We start from the raw sequence: 24,870 nt of genomic DNA, 5'->3' as shown, positions 1-24,870 counted from the left end.
CAAACAGTGTCATAATTTCTGGAAATTCCCCCCACAATAGGGATTGGTAATGGGGCTACCATAATGTTAAGCTTGGAGGTGTAATCTCCACAGTCAGCATACAACACATAAGCTGACGTGAAGGAGGTACACACACCAGCACAAGGGATCAGGATATCCCCAGTTTAGTGGAGGAGAGGACTGACTCCAATAGGAGATTGTGGTGCACAGAGCCGGTGCAGATCCGAACAGCCACAAACAACACTTTCGTAATAACGTCTCAGCGCAAAGTAGCGCTGAGCGCATAAACCAGGACTGAGGAGATCAGGACAGGTAGACAGAATGAACGCTTGCTTAACTAGCCACTACTTAGTGACAGCAAGCGTCCACACTAAAACAGACTGGAATGAGGTAGCCAATGCGTTTGCAGCAATGGCGTGCCTCACAAAGACAGGACAGGATAGTCAGGAATTAGCAGGATCAAGATAGATGAACGTAACACAGATAAATATACAATAAGTATGATTTCCTAGCGTATTACAATTACAGCTATCAATGAAACTATTTGTAACGTCTGACTAACATATGTATATATCGGCAATGAACCGATATATGACATAAGCAGGAACTCTGACTAAGACTGGAGTAATACAGGGAACAGGACTCAGAAGGATTCGCTATCTCTTCGCAGAGATGAACGCAATCCACAAACAGGACCAGGAACAGGATAACTAGCTCAGCGTGCTGGAACGCTGACTAACGGAACACAGGATATAAACAGTTCGTGTACGTATATATCAGCGACACTGATGTATCAACGTAACACGAATACAAGGAAAATAATAAACGTGCAAGTATGCGTATATATTGGCGAAGAACCAATATATGACACAAGACAAGCAAAGTAACAACTTCTAGAACAAGAGCAGAACTAGGAGGACTCGCTGACCCCTTCGCAGGAGTCAGCGCAGTCCACACGGACCAGGAACGAGGTGGGGCACGAGCAGAGTAACAGACTGAATCTGAGACTATGGTAGCCCATCAAGCATTGCAGGAAGCAGTTCTTTATACTGAGGTCATCCAATGGGAGCAGACCTGCAGATTCCCACACAAGTGAATGGTAATTAATCATAGGCTGGCAGCAGGAAAAGGCAGACAATGATATGCAGCCTGCAGGAAAGGGATTGCCCCTCCATAGCAGCAGACAATGTTTGTTTACACAAAAGCATATTAAACTGTCATTAACTTCAGAGCGACTGCAGATGGAATCAGCAACTAGTTTAAGTGCAAACCAAACTATGCAAGAAAATGTATGTAATGACATCAGAACTGCTTGGGTTACAATACCACTGCAGCCAGCAGTAAACACTGCAGACATGATCATAACAACAATAGGGGAATGATTGAGTTGTGCGCCACCTCCTACACTGTGCCCTGAGGCTGGAGCCTCTCTCCCCTCGGCCCAGCCCTGAGCCCACACCTTGGGCAGCTGCAGCCAAGGGGGCACCTGAATGGGAAATAGGGGTTGCTAGATATAAAAGAGAAGGGTGCAAATGGAGAGCAACACATGAAAAAGGGAAGCTGATGCCCAAGGGAGCTGTACATGAAACAGAAGGGCTGCAGTACATGGATGTCACACACGGCAGATACATGTAACACACAGGGCTACATGTGGAATGGGAGGGGCACTGCTGCACATGGAGGAGAAGATCCAACATACTTGGACTAGGAGCAGAAAAAGTATAAAACCGGCCCTGTATGGGTTACTACTACTAAACTAACTGAATGAGAATGGTTACAAATGCACACTTAGGGAAACGTCTGTGCCTCATGGGACACAACCTAGCTGCTGAGGTTCCCTGTATTTACCCCTAGAGCAGCTAAATCACGCACCAGTTACACAGATAGATCTGCTAAGCCTTTGCAGTCACTGCACTGCGTGAGATTATTGCTCTGGAATAAGCATATGTGAGTTTCCTTTATGTTTGCAGGCTTAGTTTTACGCCAGCGTTCAGGCAAGTCCGTAACATAAGCATTATTGTTCTCTGACAGAACCTTATCTGACCCGCTGTGAAAGCTGTGCCGTTCCATCCTCCTAGAGCTGAATGTCCAGAAAACTCCATACTTCCTTGTGACAAGTGACTTTCTATTCATCAGTCTATGTACTGTGCTGCATTTCAATCACTGCTCAGCTCAAGGATGGCAGATTTAAAGCCTTTGTCTGGGCAAAAATGCCTCCTCTGCCTCCAAGAAAAGGTTTAAGCTTGTATAAAGATTCATATATATCTTAATTGTGAGCTAATCAGCAGTGGTCATAAAACGGCCCCTGCCTTGTGGTAGCCACTGTTCTGGTTCAAACTGAGCCCTTGCCTTGTGGTAGCCACTGTTTCCGGTCACCCTGAGCCTCACGATGTTCTGGGAGGGCTATTGCTTAAACCCCCTCTCGATCTGGGAGAGAGCATGACTGAGCTGTCTCTTAATGACTCCTAGAATCCATTTGAGGACGAGGAAGGGATGGTATATGTGGCATCTTGGAACATTCCATGAGGAAGGGATGGATAGGTGGCATCTTGGAACATTCCATGAGGAAGGGATGGATAGGTGGCATCTTGGAATATTCCATGAGGAAGGGATGGATAGGTGTCATCTTGGAATATTCCATGAGGAAGGGATGGATAGGTGGCATCTTGGAATATTCCATGAGGAAGGGATGGATAGGTGTCATCTTGGACTATTCCATGAGGAAGGGATGGATAGGTGGCATCTTGGAATATTCCATGAGGAAGGGATGGATAGGTGTCATCTTGGAATATTCCATGAGGAAGGGATGGATAGGTGTCATCTTGGAATATTCCATGAGGAAGGGATGGATAGGTGGCATCTTGGAATATTCCATGAGGAAGGGATGGATAGGTGTCATCTTGGAATATTCCATGAGGAAGGGATGGATAGGTGTCATCTTGGACTATTCCATGAGGAAGGGATGGATAGGTGTCATCTTGGACTATTCCATGAGGAAGGGATGGATAGGTGGCATCTTGGAATATTCCATGAGGAAGGGATGGATAGGTGTCATCTTGGAATATTCCATGAGGAAGGGATGGATAGGTGGCATCTTGGAATATTCCATGAGGAAGGGATGGATAGGTGACATCTTGGAATATTCCGTGAGGAAGGGATGGATAGGTGGCATCTTGGAATATTCCATGAGGAAGGGATGGATAGGTGGCATCTTGGAATATTCCATGAGGAAGGGATGGATAGGTGGCATCTTGGAATATTCCATGAGGAAGAGATGGATAGGTGGCATCTTGGAATATTCCATGAGGAAGGGATGGATAGGCGGTATCTTGGAATATTCCGTGGGGAAGGGGTGGATAGGCAGAATCTTGGAATATGCCATGAGGAAGGGGTGGATAGATGGTATCTTGGAATATTCCGTGAGGAAGGGAAGGTTAGACGGTATCTTGAAATATGCCCAAGAGAGCCTCCTGGCACAGGATTAATTAATGGTGGTATGGACCAGTCTGAACCAGATGAACGATCTTCCTATAAGAAAGCACACCTGCAGAAAGGTGTCTCTTCCATAGGAGGCACGCTCTACTCCAATTCACAAGAGGTTGTGTCACAGGCTAGACTATGAGTTACTTAACCTCCTTGGCGGTAATCCCGAGCTGAGCTCGGGGTATGCCGCCGGAGGTCGCCGCTCAGGCCCTGCTGGGCCGATTTTCATTCTGAAAAAAGCAGCACACGCAGCCGGCACTTTGCCAGCCGCGTGTGCTGCCCGATCGCCGCCGCTCCGCGGCGATCCGCCGCGTGCAGCGGCGAAAGAGGGTCCCCCCAGCCGCCCGAGCCCAGCGCAGCCGGAACAAACAGTTCCGGCCGGCGCTAGGGGCTGGATCGGGCGGCTCTGACGTCAGGACGTCGACTGACGTCCATGACGTCACTCCGCTCGTCGCCATTGCAGCCTATCTTGTTACTTTCGATTGCCGGAGGCGATCGAAAGTACGCTTCCGGAGCGCCCTCTAGTGGGCTTTCATGCAGCCAACTTTTAGTTGGCTGCATGAAATATTTTTTTTTTAATTTAAAAAAAACCCTCCCGCAGCCTCCCTGGCAAAATAAATAAACCGCCAGGGAGGTTAAAGAAGAACTTTTTTTTTTTTACAATAATCATTTATGAATTATTTAGTCAGTGTTTGCTCACTGTAAAATCTTTGCTCACCCTAATTTACATACTGCAATTTATCACAGGTGGGGACATCTTTAGTCCTGTCAGATGCGTCTCTCCCCCGAATGTAGAAATAATACCTGGTCTTACAGAGTGGTCTGGGGAGGTGGGGTGGGGGGTGTATTACGCATATCTATTCAACTCAGGCTAAGCATCACTGGGAGGGTGGCTTTTCATTCTAATATGCAGCAGTATATAGATGTAGAAAGAGTTGATGCTGAAACCAGGAAGATGACTGTAAAAGTGGGTATCCTTAATCATGTACTGCATTTTACTATATGTCACTACAATGCCTCTGTGGTGGCTGGATACTGGTTAAAGGGACTCCGAGCACCTTTCATGGATATGCCTTTAAGATTCCACCCAGTACTGCAAAGTACTTAAAGGATACCCGAACTGACATGTGACATGATGAGATAGACATGTGTATGTACAGTGCCTAGCACACAAATAACTATGTGGTGTTCCTTTTTTTCTTTCTCTTTCTGAAAGAGTTAAATATCAGGTATGTAAGTGGCTGACTCAGTCCTGACTCAGACAGAAATAGTTTTCGTTTGATTTCAATTTAAAAATCGCACCCTGTCTTCTCTGTTAGAGAAGTGCATCACTGAATGACGCAGGAAGAGGAAGTGACACGCATGGCCATTGAAAGAGGCTCCTCCAGAGGGGTCATAGCACAACTTTGTTGGAAGTCATCTGGCTTAAAAGCATACCCATGAGAGGTGCTCGGAGTCCCTTTAAGAGCTCTGGCTCTGACACAAGAGACCTGGGTTCAAATCTTGGCTCTTCCTGTTCAGTAAGCCAGCACCTATTCAGTAGGAGACCTTGGGCAAGACTCCCTAACACTGCTACTGCCTATAGAGTGCATCCTAGTGGCTGCAGCTCTGGCGCCCGGAGTCCTCCAGGAGAAAAGCGCGATATAAATGTTATTTGCCTTGTCTCTTTAACAGCCTTGCAAAATAAATGCTATTGTAGCTTGGCTGACAGGAACATCCTTGACCAGCAGTCCCAGCACTACCTTCTGTAGTCTGCATGCGAGACCACAGCAATTTTTAAGGAAAACTGTTTTTGGTGTTTTGTTTTTTTTTCATTTTAAATAGAACAGGTGACAGCCACATTTAAAAGGTAAACTAACGTGCTTGGAATATAGCTTGAATTGCTCCATTATGCCACTTTTTTTGTACCCACCTCATATGACTTCAGGTCATCTGTAAAGGCCATAATCATAAGCTATAGGTATGGCCTTTTGTTATTACTTGACCTTCTGGCTTAGACAAGTCAGTAAAGTGATATAAGCTGGCCACCCCCCTCCCTCCTTCTAGAGATTTGCCACCTATGGAAAGAAGTGATGTAGACCTGAGCCTGCAGGCAAGAAATACGCATATGACTAGGGAAAGACATATGGTAGAATCCCAAAAGCTGCGTCTACTGTGACCAATGATACTCATATCACGAAGTCCTCCTAAACAATTTGTAACCCTCCCTAATTGTGTTCTAGTTCCACTATTGTTAATGAAATAAAGTGCAAGGGCAGAGAGACACCAATATAAAATGCTACTTAAAGGCTTTAAAACAACAAACAACTGTGTTAACAGAAATGATAAATGGGCAGCATTACTGGCTGGGAGCAGCAGCAGCACGTGTGCTATCTCCTCCATCTCACAGTGACCTCTACCCCTTCTGTGTAGAGCTTCCTGCTGGCTCAAGGTTCCCACACACCCATTAAGTGCACTCTCTCTCTCATGTCTGTATAGCAGCAGCTGCAGGTTACTTTGGTTCTCGTCGTACAGCGTATCCATAAACCAGGCATCATAATGAGCCACAATTATAGAACACAATCACGGCGTCTGTGTTTGGGCAACCAGTGCATCCAGTGAGAATTATTAGCTCCGATATTAAGACTATGCATGTTAAACTCCTGTGGATCCATTAAAGACAACTTCCCTAAGGTCGGCTTGCATTGCAGAAGATATTTCAGCCCAAAGGCAGTAAATGTGTCTTTTGCCACTAGGTGGTGCAATTGGTGCATAGAAAACTGGAAGGAATATTTGCAGCAAAATATTCAAAAGCAGAAAAGATACTTCAACATAGTAAAAACAGACAAACAACTTTAGACATTAAAAGGGAGAACTAGATGGTTGTATGAAGTGATAATAAGAGGTAATGCCCTATAACAAAATACTACAGCAAAAATATAATACTGTAATGTATTTGTGCTATGATCAAGAGGGCGTCTGCCAGTGCAGCAACTCACCTTTGATTGTCTAGCAGTGACTCTTGGGGGACGATGTGACTCGTGGTTCACTGTCCAAGGACCAAGTGATTGGTTGGCATAAAAATCCATAGGATACGTCTTCTGCCACTCTGCTTCCTTAAGAGCAACAGAGGCCTGAAAAACAGCCACTGGTTAGTATCATGAAGGGCCCATTCCACTCATTTCCTGTTGCTCTCACGGATGTTGCAAAGATACAAATCAAATAGAAACCTTCCCAACAGCAACATACAGAGCAATACAGAAATGCTTTATCAGTGTCTATCGGCAAACACAGGGAACTTGACAGGTTCACTTTAATATATATGATAAGGTACCAGACAATCTAGTGATTCAGCAGACAATAGCAGCTTCCAACAAGTAAAGATAATTTCTGAGGAACTTTGTAGGTGACCTAGAGAAGGTGAAGAATAAGCTCATAATATCTAGTGAGACCTTATGCACTTGTGATCCCAAGAGATCACTAAACCTGGTTACATCTTTTGTGACATTTTACAAGGTTGTTGTTTTAACCAATCTGTTCATAAAACCTTGACTGCTTATTTTTTTGCAATTTCTTTTTATTTTATTAGTACATCTCCAATACCGGTGAATGACTGGATACAGATCATCTCTCTTTTTAGGGTAAAGAACACAATGTAAAACTCCTATTTATCAGAAAATGCTTCCAGACCTTTAAAAGTGTAAATTAATGTTATTCATTATAATATATCTTCCCATTTCAAATTGCAGCCAGCTATAAATCTGGAACCTGTACTCTGTGTGGAGTGTGGCCTGCCTGAAAACTTCCCACCTTGCTACAGGAGTAATAACTGCACAGAACAAGAAGCTCTGCTACTCGTTTTCTACATCTGGACTAATCCACTTAGTGTCAGAAAACTTTGACCATATCACATAACAAGTTTACTATCCCAAATGCTGCCCCTCTTCCTTGCATATACACTATATGAATTTATACTAATTGCTTGTCATAGGGAATATATGGTGAGTTATTATGTGTTAGTGCATAAGGTTCATTTTTCCCCATTTCTTTTACATCCATATCACAGTCGTGTTAGGAACTTTGTGGAATAACTGTGCTATCCATGCTTTCATGTTACCAAGCTGAAAAATGTTTTGCCTTTAATCACTAGTTTCAGTGTTCCGCATTCATCAGGGTAAATTCTCCCTTGATGACCGCATAATGCCGAAACTGCTCGGGATTGGACACTGGGCATTTGTCTTGCACGCTGAATGACTTTATAATGTACTGTGCATACGCTTAACATGATACACTTGACATTCTTAAGGAGAGCCCCAGGTGGGGACATAAAATGTAAGAAAAACTATGCTAACTCATCCAGGGGGCTGGGCAGAACAGGTAGCCGCCATCTCCGCCGCTCCTGTGGCCCGCATCTCTGTAGTTTCATTTTTCGTGACCTCTGGGGTCATGACGCTGGAAGGAGAGCGAGATTCTCTCTCAAGGAGGTGGGGGAGTGGCCAGGGAGAGACAGCTGCTCAATGGCAGCTGTGGAAAGCCTGCAAGAATGCCCCCAGTGGGCGTTTTGAGCAGGGAATCCCTCTACTCCTTTCCCCTCGAGATTAGCGACAATTATTGTTGCCAATTTTAGGGGGGGGGGGGGCTGGGCAGAGAGCTGCGTGGGCGGGGGGCACAGAGGCATGTCATGAGGCAGGGTACATGCCTCTGTGTCTCATCTGCCCCCTGCCGCACCGTTCTCTTTAAAGGGTCCCTGTCATAAGGGCTTGGGATGCGAGTATTCTGTTTTTCACCTATGAATTGGAGAATAAAAATATTGGATTCTAACATTTAAGGTAATGAAGCATCTGCCTTAATTTATGGTGGTGGTCACAGTCAATGTGCTGTATGTCTGTTGAGCACTTGGTGACTCCAGGGAACCAATATTGGCAATAGCTTGGCACCTAGCGCTGAGGATATATCTAAGTATTAACTGTGACCCAAGTGGATGTGGGAACCTTAGCAGCTGGACATTTAACACACTGATCCTACAGACGTGAGACACATTGGAGAGCGCTTGTATACACCAATTGCAATATGGAATGATTACTAGCATCACATTGGCCATTTTTAACAAGTACATTTATGTACAGGTGGTTTGAGGCCCACCTGGAAAAAGATGTAGAACTGCTGTTAGAGAGCCCTAAGAGGTTAACTAAAGCTGAAGTAATAATGTTGAGAGCTGCATATGGTGCATGAGAAAGTTAATGTACTGAGCAAAGAAAAAGATTCCAATGACATTATGATTTAGAATGACAGATTCAGCATTGCTGACCTTTTCCTGGTCTTTCAGAATTGCTTCATCTGAAAGAGAGATTGGCAAACTTATGGATGGCTGAGCATAGTGGACCACATAAAGACACATCTGGATGTGGGTCAGAGGTGGCCAATGCGCTCCTCAGTGTTTGCATACAGTTCCCCATCATTATTCGGTATAAATAGTGCTCTTACTCATGCAGACAATTTGGTGATAAAGAGGATTCCGAAATGTGTTTTCTACTTGCTTTATACAGCCATGATATGATCTGTAACCAGAGGGAGATCAGCAGAGGGCCCCTGCGTTATGACCCACGCCGTATGTGAAATGTAGCTTCAATGAATGACCTCTGATGGAGATCTGCGCAGTCCTAAAGATTGTATTCCATGTCTTACAAGATAGCTCCAGGTGGATAGACGCATCATTTGTCCAATTAGGATCCTGCTGTCAGTTTTAACCGTGACCCTTATGCTGCCTTCAAGCTATGTCTTTAATTTTTTTAAAGGACCAGTCCAACCAAAACTGATTTAATATTTTGATACTAGGGAACTAGAACAGGCAACTGTGTCTTATGCCTCTCGGGTACTTCTATTCTATGATATCTGCATTTGAGTTGTGATGCCTGAGTGAGTCCTACTAGAAAGGAACTAAAAGTTCAGTTGTGGTTAGTCAATCTATATGTAAAAGCGTATATATGTGCCATTCGTAGCAGATTTGCGGCACACACATGCTGAGAAGACACAAATGAGTACAGTCATTTGAAATCTAATGCTAATTGTGTACAAATTCTCACTAAAGGCCCATACACACGTCGGATTTTTGCGAACGACCCGTCGTTTGAACGTTCCGTCGTTCGCACGTCAAATTCGGCGTGTGTACAGACTATTGTTCGGGTGATAAGACTGGTTTTCAGCGATCCGCTGAAAACCAGTCTTATCACCCGAACGATAGTCTGTACACACGCCGGATTTGACGTGCGAACGACGGAACGTTCAAACGACGGGTCGTTCGCAAAAATCCGACGTGTGTATGGGCCTTAAGTCTCAACATAACACATAACACAGGTTAGATTGTTGTGCCTGAGAAACATAGTTGGTTGTTATATTTTCACATCATATGGCTGTTTTTTAACAAACGGTTTGATGACTAGTCAAGGATCGTTCAGTTCCAGGGAGTTTACTCTAGATGGTAGAGTCAAGGTCTTAAAAGGAACTCAAGGTGCGAGACCTATGGAAACTGCCATATTTATTTCCTATTAAACAATACAAGTTGCCTGGCAGGCCTGCTGATCTTTCTGGTCATTAGAGTCTAAATCACACGCCTGAAACAAGCATGCAGCTCATCTTATCAGATTTGTCATAGACATGTGATCTGCTTGCTTGTTCAGGGTTTATGGCTTAAGTATTAGAGGCAGAGGATCAGCAGGACAGTTATGCAATGTGCATTATTTAAAAGGAAAAAACAAACATATCAGCCTCTATATCCCCCTCACATTGGGTTCCTTTCAAACTCTCAGTCCAACCTGCTGCATTCTGAATGAAGTGAGAACCCTCTTGTAATGTCTGCAACAAAGGAACTCGAGGTGAGAGACATATGGAGGCTGCCATATTTATTTCCTTTTAAACGATACCCGTTGCCTGACAGCCCTACTGATCTTTCTGTAGAGTACTGTCTGAATCACACCTTTGAAACAAGCATGCAGCTTATTTCTTCAGAAACATCTAATCTGCATGCTTGTTCAGGGTCTAAAAAAGTATTATGCTGGGTACACACGATACGTTTTTCCGCTCGATAGATGGATTCGATAGCTAATTCCCGACATGTATGATATTCCTTCTGATCGATTCTGTGCTCAATTTTTCATATAAGTGATTGGAAAAAAATAAGATAAAAAAAAACAACAAGAGAATCAAGCGCAAAATTGAGCGGAAAAAAACGATTGTGTGTACCCAGCATTAGAGGCAGAGGATCAGCAGGACAGCCAGGCAATGTGCATTGTTTAAAAGCAAATTAGTATGTAATCCTTCATATGTCTCTCCAGTTCGGGTTCACTTTAAGAGTTTGGAGCCATCAGTTGAGAAAAGGGCAATCACTGGTTATGTAAGATAGCGTACCTCATATGGATTTAGGAGAGGCTTTAGGAAGGCTGTTCCCCAGTCAATAGATAGTCTTGGGCAGGCAACTTGTACCCAGCTGTAAGGAAAAAAAAGAGGAAAAAAAAAACACAAAATACAAGTCAAAGATTTGGATTCCTTGCCCTCTACAGACACATCAAACCCAGAAGCTTGTTTACACAACTTCACCTGCAATGAAGGCAGTGTACCCAATCTGGAGGATGGCAGCTGTGGAAATATATATCTCTTCCCTTGTGCCGAAGACCACACGTGGTGATAAAAACATTTTATACTCTGATTTGATTTTTGTTCGAATTGCTAGAAAATCAGTCTTTGTTTTAGCTATCAATTCCATTCTCTATCAATTCTGACTTCAGATAACAAATAAAGGGGTTGATAATGACAGAAACTGATGGGAAACCAAGCACAAGCACAAGCACGGAGATGCATGCTGGCACAGCTTCTGTCTTCCAGGTATTGGAGATGGGCAGGGCTGAAGTAGAGCAGGCTGTCCATCAAGATATGCAAACATATTCTCCAAGACAATGTGTGTGTACAGGGAAACAATGCAGAATTGCTACAAAATAACACTACATTAAAAAGTAATACTTTTCTTAACCTATATTTAAGAAGGAACTGTAGTGAAAATAACAATTAATAACATTGATTATTTTTTTTACAATATTCATTTATAGATTATTCAGACAGTGTTTGCCCATTGTAAAATCTTTCTTCTCCCTGATTTACATTCTAAAATGTATCACTGGTGGCGACATTGTTAGTCCTGCCAGGTGATCTATACGGAATGTTTGTTTCTGAAAGTTCTATGCACAGAGGGAGATGTTGCTTGCTTGGCAGCTGGAAAACGATATTCTTTCCCACAATGCACCGAGGTTTACAGACAGGAAACTGTCAGGACCTTTGTCTTGACATCACACTGTGGGAGGGGTTTTACCACAATATCAGCCATATAGTCGTCCCCCCCCCCCCCATGACCTATTTGAGAAAAGTTGCACAGAAATAACACCTGGTCACTTAAAGTGCACTGGGAGGAGGGGGCTTCATGACATCATAGCCTAGTCCTAAACATCACTGGCAATGTGGGGTTACATGCCAAATATCCTGCAATATATTAATATAAGAAGTGTTTCTGATGCTGAAAACATTATAATTCATGTAAAAGTGGGCATCCTGTATAATGTAGTATATTCTACTACATGTCCTTATGGAGCTTCTTGAAATTAGGGTGCCCATACATTAGATGATGTATGGGCAGATCGACCAAGAGACATACTGTATCTCTCTCTGATCGAATCTGATCGGAGAAAGATCTCTCGTCTGCCCATACACCAGCTGAGCAGACCGATTCCTAAAAAGATTTTAACATGAAATCTCTTGGGAATCGGCCTTGTGACGCTGCATCCGTCACCGTCTCCCTAATATGAATGTGCCTTTGCCTTAAATACTTCACCTGTCCGCCGTCTCCCAGCATGGTTCCCATGCATCTTCCGCATTGTGAGTGGGCTTCCGACGTTAAGCACATGGCGAGTGTGTGATGTCACCGTGGCAATGCAGACGATGCATGGGGACGATGGTGGGAGACAGCAGACAGGTAAAGTATTAAGTGCACAGGTGGGGGCACATTCACAAAAGGTGAGACCGTGCGGGGGGTTCCGTCGTGTTCATTGCTCGTCCTCATATCGCACGCCATTACCGCTGCACACCCAATCAGCCATATCGACCCAACATCTTGCAGCATTGATACATTCAACCAATTTCAGGTCGAAACTGGTTGAATCGTTGATCAGGCATGCTTGTGGCGGCACCGATTTGACCAGGCCCGGATTTACATCATAGGAGTCTACAGGCTCAGATGTCCAGGCACCCTAGACTGCACCCTCCACGAATCTACAAACTCCCCACCGAACCGCACCGCAAGTGTACTGGCTGGCCCATCTGTCACTTCTCCCTTACCTCCCCTACCCGTCACAGGTAGCTACAGGTGTCCCTTAGTATTAGGTAGCCCGAGGTAACCTCAGTATTAAAGAGAATCAGAGATGAAGCACCCTCTTGTATTTTACCTTATAAATCAGTGGGAACATGACAGTAAACACCTAATCTGCTCTTTGTTTCATTGTTCTCTGTTTAATCTGACTGCTATCACCTCTGATAAGAATCCCCGACTGAGCATTCAGTCTGGCTTTGCTACGGAATGATTATAGCTGAGTCTGTCTTCTCTGGTGTCTTTTCAAGCCCAAGCCTGCCCCCTTGTGGCTCTGCTATAATGACTCAGCTATAATTATTCCCTGCAAAGCCAGACTGAATGCTCAGTCCTGGATTCTTATCACAGCTGATAACAGACACTTTTAGCAGTGAGGATGAAACAGAGAGCATGGTAAGCATTTTCTCTAATGTTCTTACTGATATATACATGGTAAAATACACAAGGGTGCTTCATCTCTGGTTCCCTTTAAGTAGCTAGAGGTGCCCGGAATGAAGGGAGATCTCATCAGTGGAATGCCGAGAGCTGGGTGAGTAACCTCATTTCCAATCAACTTGAGATTCTGCATAAGGAAGTAGGGAGGCACGAGGGGAGGGAATTGAGCTGCCTTTCCATTCCATCATCAGGTGCCTGTAAGCACGTGCCTACAGTGCCTTATGGTAAATCCGGCCCAGGATTTGACTTATGTATGGCCACCTTTAGACTATAGAGGATCTCTCACTGATAACTAATTACAGCTTTAAAAACTCAAGGCAGATAAACACTTTTGAATGAAGGGCATAAAGAAAAAGGTCTATAGTTCAAGATGGGAACTGTAAAACATGAAAAGACAGTGTCATTCAGCTAAGACAACAAAACTGTAAACTTGTATATTAAACTTTTTAAAAAAAACTAAGACCATGGGATTCCAGGAAAGACTAGGACTATAGCAATGATTATTTCATCTCATCATAGTTACATAGTCCATCGAGTTCAACCAGTACAAAGTACAACTCCAGCCTGCTCCCTCACATATCCCTGTTGATCCAGAGGAAGGCGAAAAAACCCTTACAAGGCATGGTCCAATTAGCCCCAAAAGGGAAAAATTATTTCCCGACTCCAGATGGCAATCAGATAAAAATCCCTGGATCAACATCATTAGGCATTACCTAGTAATTGTAGCCATGGATGTCTTTCAACGCAAGGAAAGCATCTAAGGCCCCTTTAAATGCAGGTATAGAGTTTGCCATAACGACTTCCTGTGGCAATGCATTCCACATCTTAATCACTCTTACTGTAAAGAACCCTTTCCTAAATAAATGGCTAAAACGTTTTTCCTCCATGTGCAGATCATGTCCTCTAGTCCTTTGAGAAGGCCTAGGGACAAAAAGCTCATCCGCCAAGCTATTATATTGCCCTCTGATGTATTTATACATGTTAATTAGATCTCCTCTAAGGCGTCTTTTCTCTAGACTAAATAAACCCAGTTTATCTAACCTTTCTTGGTAAGCGAGACCTTCTATCCCACGTATCAATTTTGTTGCTCGTCTCTGCACCTGCTCTAAAACTGCAATATCTTTTATGTAATGTGGTGCCCAGAACTGAACTCCATATTCCAGATGTGGCCTTACTAGAGAGTTAAACAGGGGCAATATTATGCTAGCATCTCAAGTTTTTATTTCCCTTTTAATGCATCCCAAAATTTTGTTAGCTTTAGCTGCAGCGGCTTGGCATTGAGTACGATTATTTAACTTGTTGTCGATGAGTACTCCTAAGTCCTTCTCCAAGTTTGATGTCCCCAACTGTATCCCATTTATTTTGTATGGTGCTAGACCATTGGTACGACCAAAATGCATGACTTTACATTTTTCAACATTGAACTTCATCTGCCATGTATGTGCCCATATAGCCATCCTATCCAGATCCTGTTGCAATATGACACTATCTTCCTGAGAGTTGATGATTCTGCACAATTTTGTATCATCTGCAAAAATAGCAACATTGCTCACTACTGCATCTACTAGGTCATTAATAAATAAATTGAAAAGCACTGGACCCAGTACAGACCCCTGTGGGACCCCACTGCTAACAGTCTCCCATTTTGAGTACGATCCATTGACCACAACTCTTTGTTTTCTGTCCATTAGCCAGTTTCCTATCCATGCACACAGACTCTTCCCCAGTCCTTGCATCCTCAACTTTTGCACCAGACTTTTGTGGGGAACAGTGTCGAAGGCCTTTGCAAAGTCCAAGTATATCACATCTACAGCATTCCCAATATCCGTATTAGCATTCACTACCTCATAAAAGCTGAGCATGTTAGTCAAACAGGACCTGTCTTTAGTAAACCCATGTTGATGCTGAGAAATAAGATTATTTTCTACTATGAAGTAATGTATAGTATCTTCAGTTTATTTTCACTTCAGGATTGCATTAAGGCAAAGGAGAGAGGAGTGGACTTTTCAGCTGAAACGGTTAAACAAAGTGAGATCTGAAGCTAGATAACAAAAAGAGTTGGGCTGACTTAGGAAACGGGGTAATAAAATATTCTGTTTATGTCTTAGCAGAGCACACCGCTCAGACCAGTGAAGGATGATGTTCTAACACATTTGTGGTTTGTGATACTTTTTAATGGACTGGCTGCATTTGCTCCTAACAAGCTTTTGGAGCTAACCTCTTCTTTTCATCAGGTGAGATATAATGGACAACTCATTAATGCTCTTAACATTAATATTCTAGTTAAATATAAACAGTTCAAGGGATTTGTTGTTGTTTTTTCTTGTCGTTATGCCTTTTCTTTGTTTTTGTACTTGGAATCTCAGAACACTTGCCAGATCTATTCACATCTGTAAACGGTTTGCATCTAAAAGCTTTTAAAAGACAGAGCAGCAAGTCCATTATATAAAAAAGCCTAACAGACACTGTCAATTCATCCTTGCTTTTTTTTCTTACATTTCTCTAGCTAAACGTTAAAGTGGACCTGAACTCTTGCACAGGACAGAAGGAAAACAGAGAGAAAGGCACCCTGTATGTATCTAGAGAGTTTAGCCTGTGCAATTCCCACTCGTCAGTGACTAATTACAAGTTGTAATTCGATCTCAGCTGAGTTAGCTGACTGCCACGGCAGAGAGCTAATTGGTAAACACAGGATGTTAACAGTATGTCTGCTTGCATGAAAGCAGGAAGTAGAAGCACTGCAGATTTATTGCAGGATTTGTATCAGCTGTAACAAAGAAATGTTTTTCTTTAAAGATTATTATGCTGTTGCATATCTTTTAGAGCAGAAAGGAAGTTCTGAGTTGAGATCTGCGGGGAAAATAAAGTGTGTGTATGTCATAGTAATGTTATACAATGCAAGTAATGAAGAATATTGAATAATATATCACAAGTCATAAAGGTGGGCCATCAGCCTATCAAAGTAAGAGGTTGTAAAAAAAAATCTGTTATGTATTCCAATTTGCAGTTGGCCTGTGTTCAGTACATTTATCACACAAGACTGTTACAACACAGCAGGTGTTATGCCATATTTCTAGTATTACTCTCTGTCCCTGATTTGCTGAGCTTGGAGATCTGTGTGGAACCTCTGTGGATCAGCCTGGACTGGGTTATTTTAAAAACTGTGTGCTGTTATAGCTGCAAACATTTGCAACCCTCATCTGTATTATATGAGACCATAGTGAGCAGGGCTGTTTTATGGCATAGGCCCTCCAGTCTTACGCCTGGAGCTGGATCAGTCATCTGGGTGCACCGCCCATCTGCTATTGCAGGAACCTGCTGTAGACTGCAATGCAATGCTGCAATGCAATGCTGCAGCTACAAGCAAAGAGGTGCTTGTGTCGGGCGCCAACACTTGGCCATAAAGATCGGCTATTTCGATCGTCTATTGTACTGTATAGCCGCTCCTTGGTGGGTAAAGTCGATTGGCTATAAGTGAGAAGTGCTAGTGGATGCGGGGGCAGGGCCTCTTCTTGCAATTGTGCTGTAGCCTTCTCCCTGCTGCTGACCAATCACAGCAGGGGGTGACTGACTGGCTGTCTGCCCGACAGAAAATTAAGACGCTATCCGTCCTGTGCAGCCTGTGACAGGATGTCCTCTGTCACATGGCGGCGATCCCCGGCCGCTGATTGGCCGGGGATCGCCGATCTGCCTTACGGCGCCGTTCAATGTAAACAAAGGAGACAAATATCTCCTGCATTTACATTTAGTCTGCGAGCCGCGATCAGCAGGCTATTCACGGAGACCCGCTCCGTGATCTAATAGGAAACGGCCGCTCGTGCGAGCGCCCTTTCCTGATTAATTAGGGAGGCACCTGGCGACGCAGGTCCTGCAGCTACCACTTTGCCACCACACGGTATGAGTGTGCGGTCGGCAAATGGTTAAAGAGAGAGAGAACACAGAGACAGGATGCATGTGTGTCCACCAATCTAGTCGCCACCCAGCGACGGTGAACACACAACAACGGAAATGAAGTGGAAACGCAATCGCCAGAGTGGCGATTGCCAATAGTGACAAAAGACCAAGCAGGACAGAGCACGAGAGTAGCAAAAGGCACAGCAAGCAACAACAATAAGAACCACAAGGAAAATAACAAACGCTGACTAAACGTGAACACCGCACTCATTCGCAACAGCGAACGCATTTAAGCACGATCACCGCACGTTAGGCGCCCAGTGATAAGCGTGCCACCCTAACTAACCAAAGTAACACAAACACGAAATAGAGAATGCGAACGCTTACTAAACGGTTACCTCACCAAGCCTACAGCAAGCGTTCGTACAAGACAAGACAGAGAGAAGGAGCAGCCAGCAGCAACCGCAGCTCTGGCCTACACTCCCAGACAGAGTACAGAAGGAACCACCGATGCTACCATTAGAGCGAATGCGATCCAGACAGATGGAGTAGGCAGTAGCAACCGCAGCTCTGGCCTATACTCCCAGACAGACAGAACAATTTCCTGTCAACCGCCGCTGGCGACAAGACAATCGCGACAGAGAGACAGTACAGGGCAAAACAGATAATACAACCTGACTGCACTAGAAGGGATGCCTAGTGCAATCCCAAGGAATTACTCTAAGATAATCTTTAGCAAACAAGTAAGGCTGATACTCAAGGAGAGTTAAGCAGGAAAAAACCTTCATGACCAGCAAGGGATTCTGGGAGAACATGGTATTTATACTGCAAGCCTTCAAAGGATGCAGCTAGGCAATTTGCATGACAAGTGTATGCAAATTCCTCAGCAGAGCAACTCTGAAACTTGCAAAGCAAAGACAGGTCTCTTTTCCAGAGACCTGCAGCATTTGAGACCTAAAGAATGGACAAACAGCCGTCTGCCCGTGCAGACAGCTGAGCAGATCATTACAGTACCCCCCCCCCCCTCTAGGGACTGCTTCCAGACGTCTCTCAAAACTGACGTTTTCAAAAAAATCTGACTGAAGACTCATGAAGGGCAGGACAGTCCGACAATGCCCAACTCCAGAGTCAATCCTCCTGAAACCGACCTCGTCGGAAGCAGAAGCCACCGAAACATGCCCATCAGTACTTCTAATCTCAGCATAACACCTATCAGAACTGTGAATGCCAGAGAAGAAGCCATTGACACCCTCCAGGCAATACCCACCACCTTCCAGGGAGCGTCCAAAAATACCAAATCTCCCACAATACCTATTCGAAGTGTCCTTTTCAACACAAAAGCCACTGTTGATCCCATCCAGGGTACCAAGCAAAATTTCTCCCGGAATCTCCCAGAACACTTTGAAGCTCCGCAGAGATCCCAAGAGGCCAGAACGCTCACCAGGCTCACATGGAGAACTATCAAGAACCCCTATAGAACGGATTCAGGATTACCAGGACAACCATCAAGATCAGGGCTTTCAGGGACCACTTCTAGGCATGCAGGCAGGCAGGCAATATCAGAACATGTCTCCACCGAGGAAGCATCAGAGCATGTTGGTAATCGAGGCACACTTGGGCTTTCTGGGTCACAGAGCACACCGGGGTACACTAGCACAAGAGAAACCTCAGGACACGTCGGGGAACTGCCAACCTCAGAGTCCGATACGACAAGGCCAAAACCAGGACCGGGCAGAAAATCGCTGCTACCGCTAGAGCGTATGCGATCCAGACAGATGGAGTAGGCAGTAGCAACCGCAGCTCTGGCCTATACTCCCAGACAGACAGAACGATTTCCTGTCAACCGCAGCTGGCGACAAGACAATCACGACAGGGAGACAGTACAGGGCAAAACAGATAATACAACCTGATTGCACTAGAAGGGATGCCTAGTGCAATCCCAAGGAATTACTCTAAGATATTCTTTAGCAAACAAGTAAGGCTGATACTCAAGGAGAGTTAAGCAGGATCAAACCTTCATGACCAGCAAGGGATTCTGGGAGAACATGGTATTTATACTGCAAGCCTTCAAAGGATGCAGCTAGGCAATTTGCATGACAAGTGTATGCAAATTCCTCAGCAGAGCAACTCTGAAACTTCCAAAGCAAAGACAGGTCTCTTTTGCCAGAGACATGCAGCATTCAGACCTAAAGAATGGACAAACAGCCGCCTGCCCGTGCAGACAGCAGAGCAGATCATTACACAAATCTACTAAGCCCCCAATGCTGCTTAGCACCCCCTGCAACCAGTATTACTGTGCGCCCACTGCACACAACATTCACTGTTCTTTGCCATCTACTGCAGCTTATAACCTAATGCTGCATCGAGGGAACCTGAGTTAAGTGATATGAAGGCTGTCATATTTATTTTATTTTAAATAATGCATGTTGCTTGGCTGCCCCACAGATCCTATGTCTCTAATAGCCATAGACCCTAAACAAGCATGCATATAAGGTGCTCCGACTCCAGTCTGGCTGCATTAGCTTGGTTATTTGAATACTTGTTATAACCCTGCTCTATGTCATGTTTGTATATAACTACAAAAATAAATTTTTCTAATAAAAAAGATTCTTGTCCAAGACTCCTTATTTCATTGATACTATAAAAATATATATTATTGGTATAACAGTGGCTGAGAGCCCTTCTGACCGAGGAGGACTGATTTTAAAGTGAGTTTAGTATTCTCCAGAATTGGTATTTTATACAGGCACTAACAACGCAGCGTGTCAGACAGTCTGCTACACCAGCCCAACGTGCTACTTGTTAGTCTGCAATACCAGTCTGCCATGCCAATCCAGTCTACAGTCTGTCCTATTACCCCTCCACCTCAGTCCAGCCCACAGTCTGTCACCCTGGTCCCTTCCGGTACATTGTCTGTCACCTCGTTCCCTGCCCATTCATCCAGTAGTCAGTCTAAGTACCCATTCTACCTTTTCCACACTGTGGGGTTCACCCTCCTGTTATTTCTGTCACTAGTGGAACAATTCCAGGGGTCATGATCCTGGTGGCTACTAGGCAGCAAAGTACCCAGCTGCTCACAAGGGGAGGAGGCACATAATCCTCAGGCCAAATATTGACCTGGTGAAGACCATAGCTACTTAGATTGGATTCCCTGGGAAAGCCCATGCCTGCCAGCAGTGCTGAGATCAACAAGGCCCTGACAGGATGGGTGGTTATCCCTGGGTATGGGCAAATCCATTAAATAACACCCCCCCCCCCTTGACTGTAAGGTGGCCTTACCAATATGTATATAGATGGTTTTCAGATTTGGTTAGTCCAGTCTGAAAACTGAGTATAACGAAAATTAAGTTATATCGTAGGGTGCTTTACACGCTGCCTGTAATATCCTGACCTGTGTTTATTCATAGAAACACCCTGCTTCATTTGCCAGCTTTTATGTGCCTCTTCTATCTAATGAGACCCGTTGTATAAAATGCCTGCATACCCAAAAGAACACAAGTAAGCAACATATGACTACAAGATGCACGAAAGCAGCTGTGGCATTCTAGTTCTAGGGCAGTGACTGAATCTGTTCATCTTCAAAGCCCCAGAACTGGAGTGCAGTACATGATTCTGGATACGGCTGCGGTTATTAAAGCCTACTCACACAGGTGTTTTACTTCCACGCACATTCCCTTAAAAGCCAGTGATCTGTGAAGCAGAAAATATTTTGAAGGACTAAGCAGCAAGAAACAAGGGGAAGTGAATTCCACAAGCTGAGCAATGGTGTGAGGTGTGAGAGGTTACTGGATGGCAGACAGAAAGGCAGGATGAAAGCAGTGACCTTCAAAAGTCATTCCGAGAGGAGAGCTTTGTAGTAAAAATTATTGAATCTGCTCTACCAAAATACTTTTTAGGAGGTTAACAGATCTGTGTATGATTCACTGTGTGATATAAGCATACATGTCATTTTAATGTACCTCAGCTAGTATGAGGTTATTACTGTAGTTTTACTGCGCAAAATGGTGTAGTGCTAGTCTGCCACACGCATATGTGTTCTTAATTGCATTAAATTCTGATATTGGTTTGCCTCCAATGCTCTCTAGTTACAAGATACCTTTTATGCTATGAGGAACACCTTTTTGATCTGGTCCACACTATGGGCTCGATTTACACAATTTGCAAAGCATTACCACATGTGGTAAAGCTGAAAACAGCTGATTTTACCAAACATTTTGTCAATTCACAAGGGCTGTTAATGCATCAATAACTAAAACTACCAACTAGTGAGGTAAATACCTCATAAATGTCAATTCACAAAAATAACGCATGCGGTAAAACAAGTGAGATGTTCAGTATTTTACCTCCAGCCTGGAGCGCTCGGTAACTAACAAACATCCATTTGTGAGGTTACAGAAGGGTATTTTGGAACCCAATACCTCCTGTCCTTCATCAGTCTTGATTTATGGATCTGCTTAAATAAATGTATTTATGAACTAAATGTGTTGTATATCTTGTATAACTTTAAAGAGAATCTGAAGCGGTTTAAAAAAAAAAAAAAACACAAAAAAAATAGATGCCTAAGGATAGGAATGGCTCCTAAGAGTGCTCCCCGAAGACGGCCGCACCATACTGCACCTGCGCGACCACCCATTCTCGGGCACCCCAAGATCGCCGAAGCCTCCAGCATCGGTCGGAGACTGCTAACAGGGGATCCAGCGCGGGAATGCGTGCCCTGTAGGAGGAACGGAAAGGCTGTATAAGACCCAGAGCCTTCCCTCTCCTTAGGTATCTGCTTTTTTCTTTAAACCACTTCAGATTCTCTTTAAAGAGGCACTGTAGTGACTTATAATAGAATGCAGTAAGTTATTCAGCATACCAACTTTTGCAGTCATTCTCCTGGTTTCAGCATCAGAAACACTTCCTATATCGCTGTCTATTGAATGTAGCCCTGCCCTAGCAATGATATTTAGCCTAGCTATGTGGAATTCTCCCCCAGAGCATTCTGGGAGGTCAGGCATTATTTTCACTGGCTTTGGAACCCTCAGTAAACAAACGTTCTGCTGAAATCACCTGACAGGGCTAAAAATGTTGCCACCTGTAATACATTTCAGAATCTAAATCAGGAAGAGGAAATATTTTACAACAGGAAAAGACTGACTTAATCATTTTTTAAATTAATATTGTAAAAAAAAATAAAAATATTTATTACGTTATTTTCACTACAGTTCTTCTTTAAAGAGACACTGAAGCGAAAAAAAAATATGATATAGTGAATTGGTTGTGTACTATGAATAATTACTAGAAGATTAGCAGCAAAGAAAATATTCTCATACTTTTATTTTCAGGTATATAGTGTTTTTTCTAACTGCATCATTCTATAATATGTGCAGATTACACAACAGTCAGGATTCAAAATCAGTCTTGCAGAGCAGTCTGTGAAGTAATGACCTCTCCTCTGGCAGAGAAAAAGTAAACAGTTCACTTACAGTTGAGATAATAAAAGTCAGATAACAGCCCTCTCCACGACTAAGTTAGTCGGAGAGCTTAATGGCTTGTTTGCATAGAGATAACAACTGGAGTTTCTCAACTCTTCCTGTACTGGAAACAATTAGACTGATGTATCTGATCTTAATGTTTTATTTCTTAGCTGTACTACACATACAAATCATAATATCATCATTTTTTTTTCGCTTCAGTGTCTCTTTAAGTCTAAAATGTACCATCTTTCGAATTTTCAAATCTTAATAGAAAGGAGCAGTGACAATGAAAGCTTTACCAGTGTTATTAGCAAAATGAAGGTCTTTTGTTTATGAAGTCTTCATGGTATGTGTGACTGAACTTCATATTGCCATTCAACTGCCATTATTTGTTAGAGAATGCAGATGGCAGCCTCCATATTCCTCTCACTTCAGGCTCCTCTTAGTTGAGGTGTCTCTTTAACCAAATAGGTAATGCTATTTCTCAGGTGTGTGTGGGTTTTCCCCGAGCATCCCGCGAACATCCCGGTTTCCTCCCACATCCCAAAAACATACAGATACGTTAATTGGCTTCCCTCTAAAATGGCCCTGGACTACGATACATAAACTACATGATACATACATAGACATATGAGTATGGTAGGGACTAGATTGTGAGCCCCTCTGAGGGACAGTTAGTGACAATATACTCTGTACAGCACTGTGTAATATGTCAGCGCTATATAAATACTAAAATAAATAAATAAGAGGTATATCTATGCTCTTGTGGCTTAGATGAAGTCACAGAGGACGTAGATATACTGTACCTGAGGCTTAAGTGGGTAAATATATATATATATATATATATATATATATATATATATATATATATATATATATGGTGAGGTGTTTTTAATTTCCTTTTCTCCCATTTAGTTGACTTTTGGGTTTTTGGATAACCGTAGCTCCCACTAGACTGCTGATAAAAACTAGCATTGTATGGTTAGAGTAGGACTCACCAGATCGGGGACACTTTGGCACAGTTGGTGAGCTTAAGCGCACTAAAGCGTAACCAAGAGCCCCTGTCACTGTTTTTCCTGTTGTGTGCTGCAGCCCCTCTGTATGATATATATATATATATATATATATATTGTATATATATATATATATATATATATATATATTACTCTGAGCTAATTAAAAAATTAGTTTCATGATTTAAATGCATGTCAATAGCAATGCATAAACGTGTGTTTACAGAAAAAAAATCATGTGCAATGTTTAAGTCCATTTGGTCAATTTTCATGTATATTAACTTCTTACGGGTATTTCACGGAAAAAAAATCACGAAACCAGAAATGCAAAAAAAAAAAAATGAAATAAAAAAAAAATCCAAAAACTCAAAAATGCACACAAAAGTTATTTAAAAAAGAAGAATATGAAAATAGCAAATTCCTGCATGTGGGAAATAACATACATAAACCACTATGAAAAATGTGAATGGCCCTTTAGGCCTTGTTCACATTACAATAGCGCTGGCGATTTGGTGAGCGATAGCGCTGGTGATTTGTTGAGTGCTTTTCACTGCGCTTTTCGCTAAGAAAAACGATTTTCTACGCGCTTTTGCTCAGCAATTGATTTTTCACTTCCTGACATTAGTCAGAAAGTGAACTCTTTGACCTGGAAATGGATAAATACAATATATTTATTCATAAAAGTTCAAGCGCTTTGTGATTCCCCTATACTCTGTATTGAAGAGCAAACGCTCAGAAAATGGTGCATTTGCGATTGGAAAGAAAGCTCATCGCTCATGTGAGAACACTCACACAGAGCAACACTGCACTAGCGCTTTTAGGTTTGTTTTTTTTAAACTGCCAGCGCTAAAAACAAAATCACTCTCAGTGTGAACAAGCCCTTACTGTGTGTGAGCCTGCAAGAGACTGCGTACACACAACAGCTTATAATCAAACATTTTCAGCACCCTAACTCTGTTCTAATATGACCCAGACGTGGGCTTATTTATTTTATTGGTACTTATCCGTTAGCCGGGCGCATCTGGCAGGTGGCGCTGTTGTTGCTAATTTCAATCACAAAACTGTGAATGTAAACGCCGGATGCGCCCGGCTAAACTGTATGTAATGCACCCGGCTAACTGAATGTAAACGCCGTAGGTGGTAACAATATGTATATTAAAGAAGAGAGTTAATTAAATGATAAATAAGCCGGCGGCAATGT

General features: G+C 43.2%; 1 protein-coding gene across 1 annotated transcript in view; it reads right to left on the bottom strand.

The window, feature by feature from the left end:
• Positions 1 to 24,870, bottom strand: part of DPH1 (diphthamide biosynthesis 1) — a 426,157-nt gene that overhangs the window by 15,689 nt on the left and 385,598 nt on the right. Inside the window, exons 10-11 of the mRNA XM_068270081.1 lie at positions 10,867 to 10,945; positions 6,462 to 6,596 (exon numbers count right to left, since the gene is read on the bottom strand). Coding sequence (XP_068126182.1) covers positions 6,462 to 6,596; positions 10,867 to 10,945 — 214 coding nt within the window. The remainder of the gene's footprint in view (positions 1 to 6,461; positions 6,597 to 10,866; positions 10,946 to 24,870) is intronic.

The sequence above is a fragment of the Hyperolius riggenbachi genome, chromosome 2 (genome assembly GCF_040937935.1).
Source record: "Hyperolius riggenbachi isolate aHypRig1 chromosome 2, aHypRig1.pri, whole genome shotgun sequence".
Taxonomy (NCBI): domain Eukaryota; kingdom Metazoa; phylum Chordata; class Amphibia; order Anura; family Hyperoliidae; genus Hyperolius; species Hyperolius riggenbachi.
The sequence above is the reverse complement of the archived record's forward strand: the minus strand, read 5'-3'. Positions and strand labels throughout refer to the sequence as shown.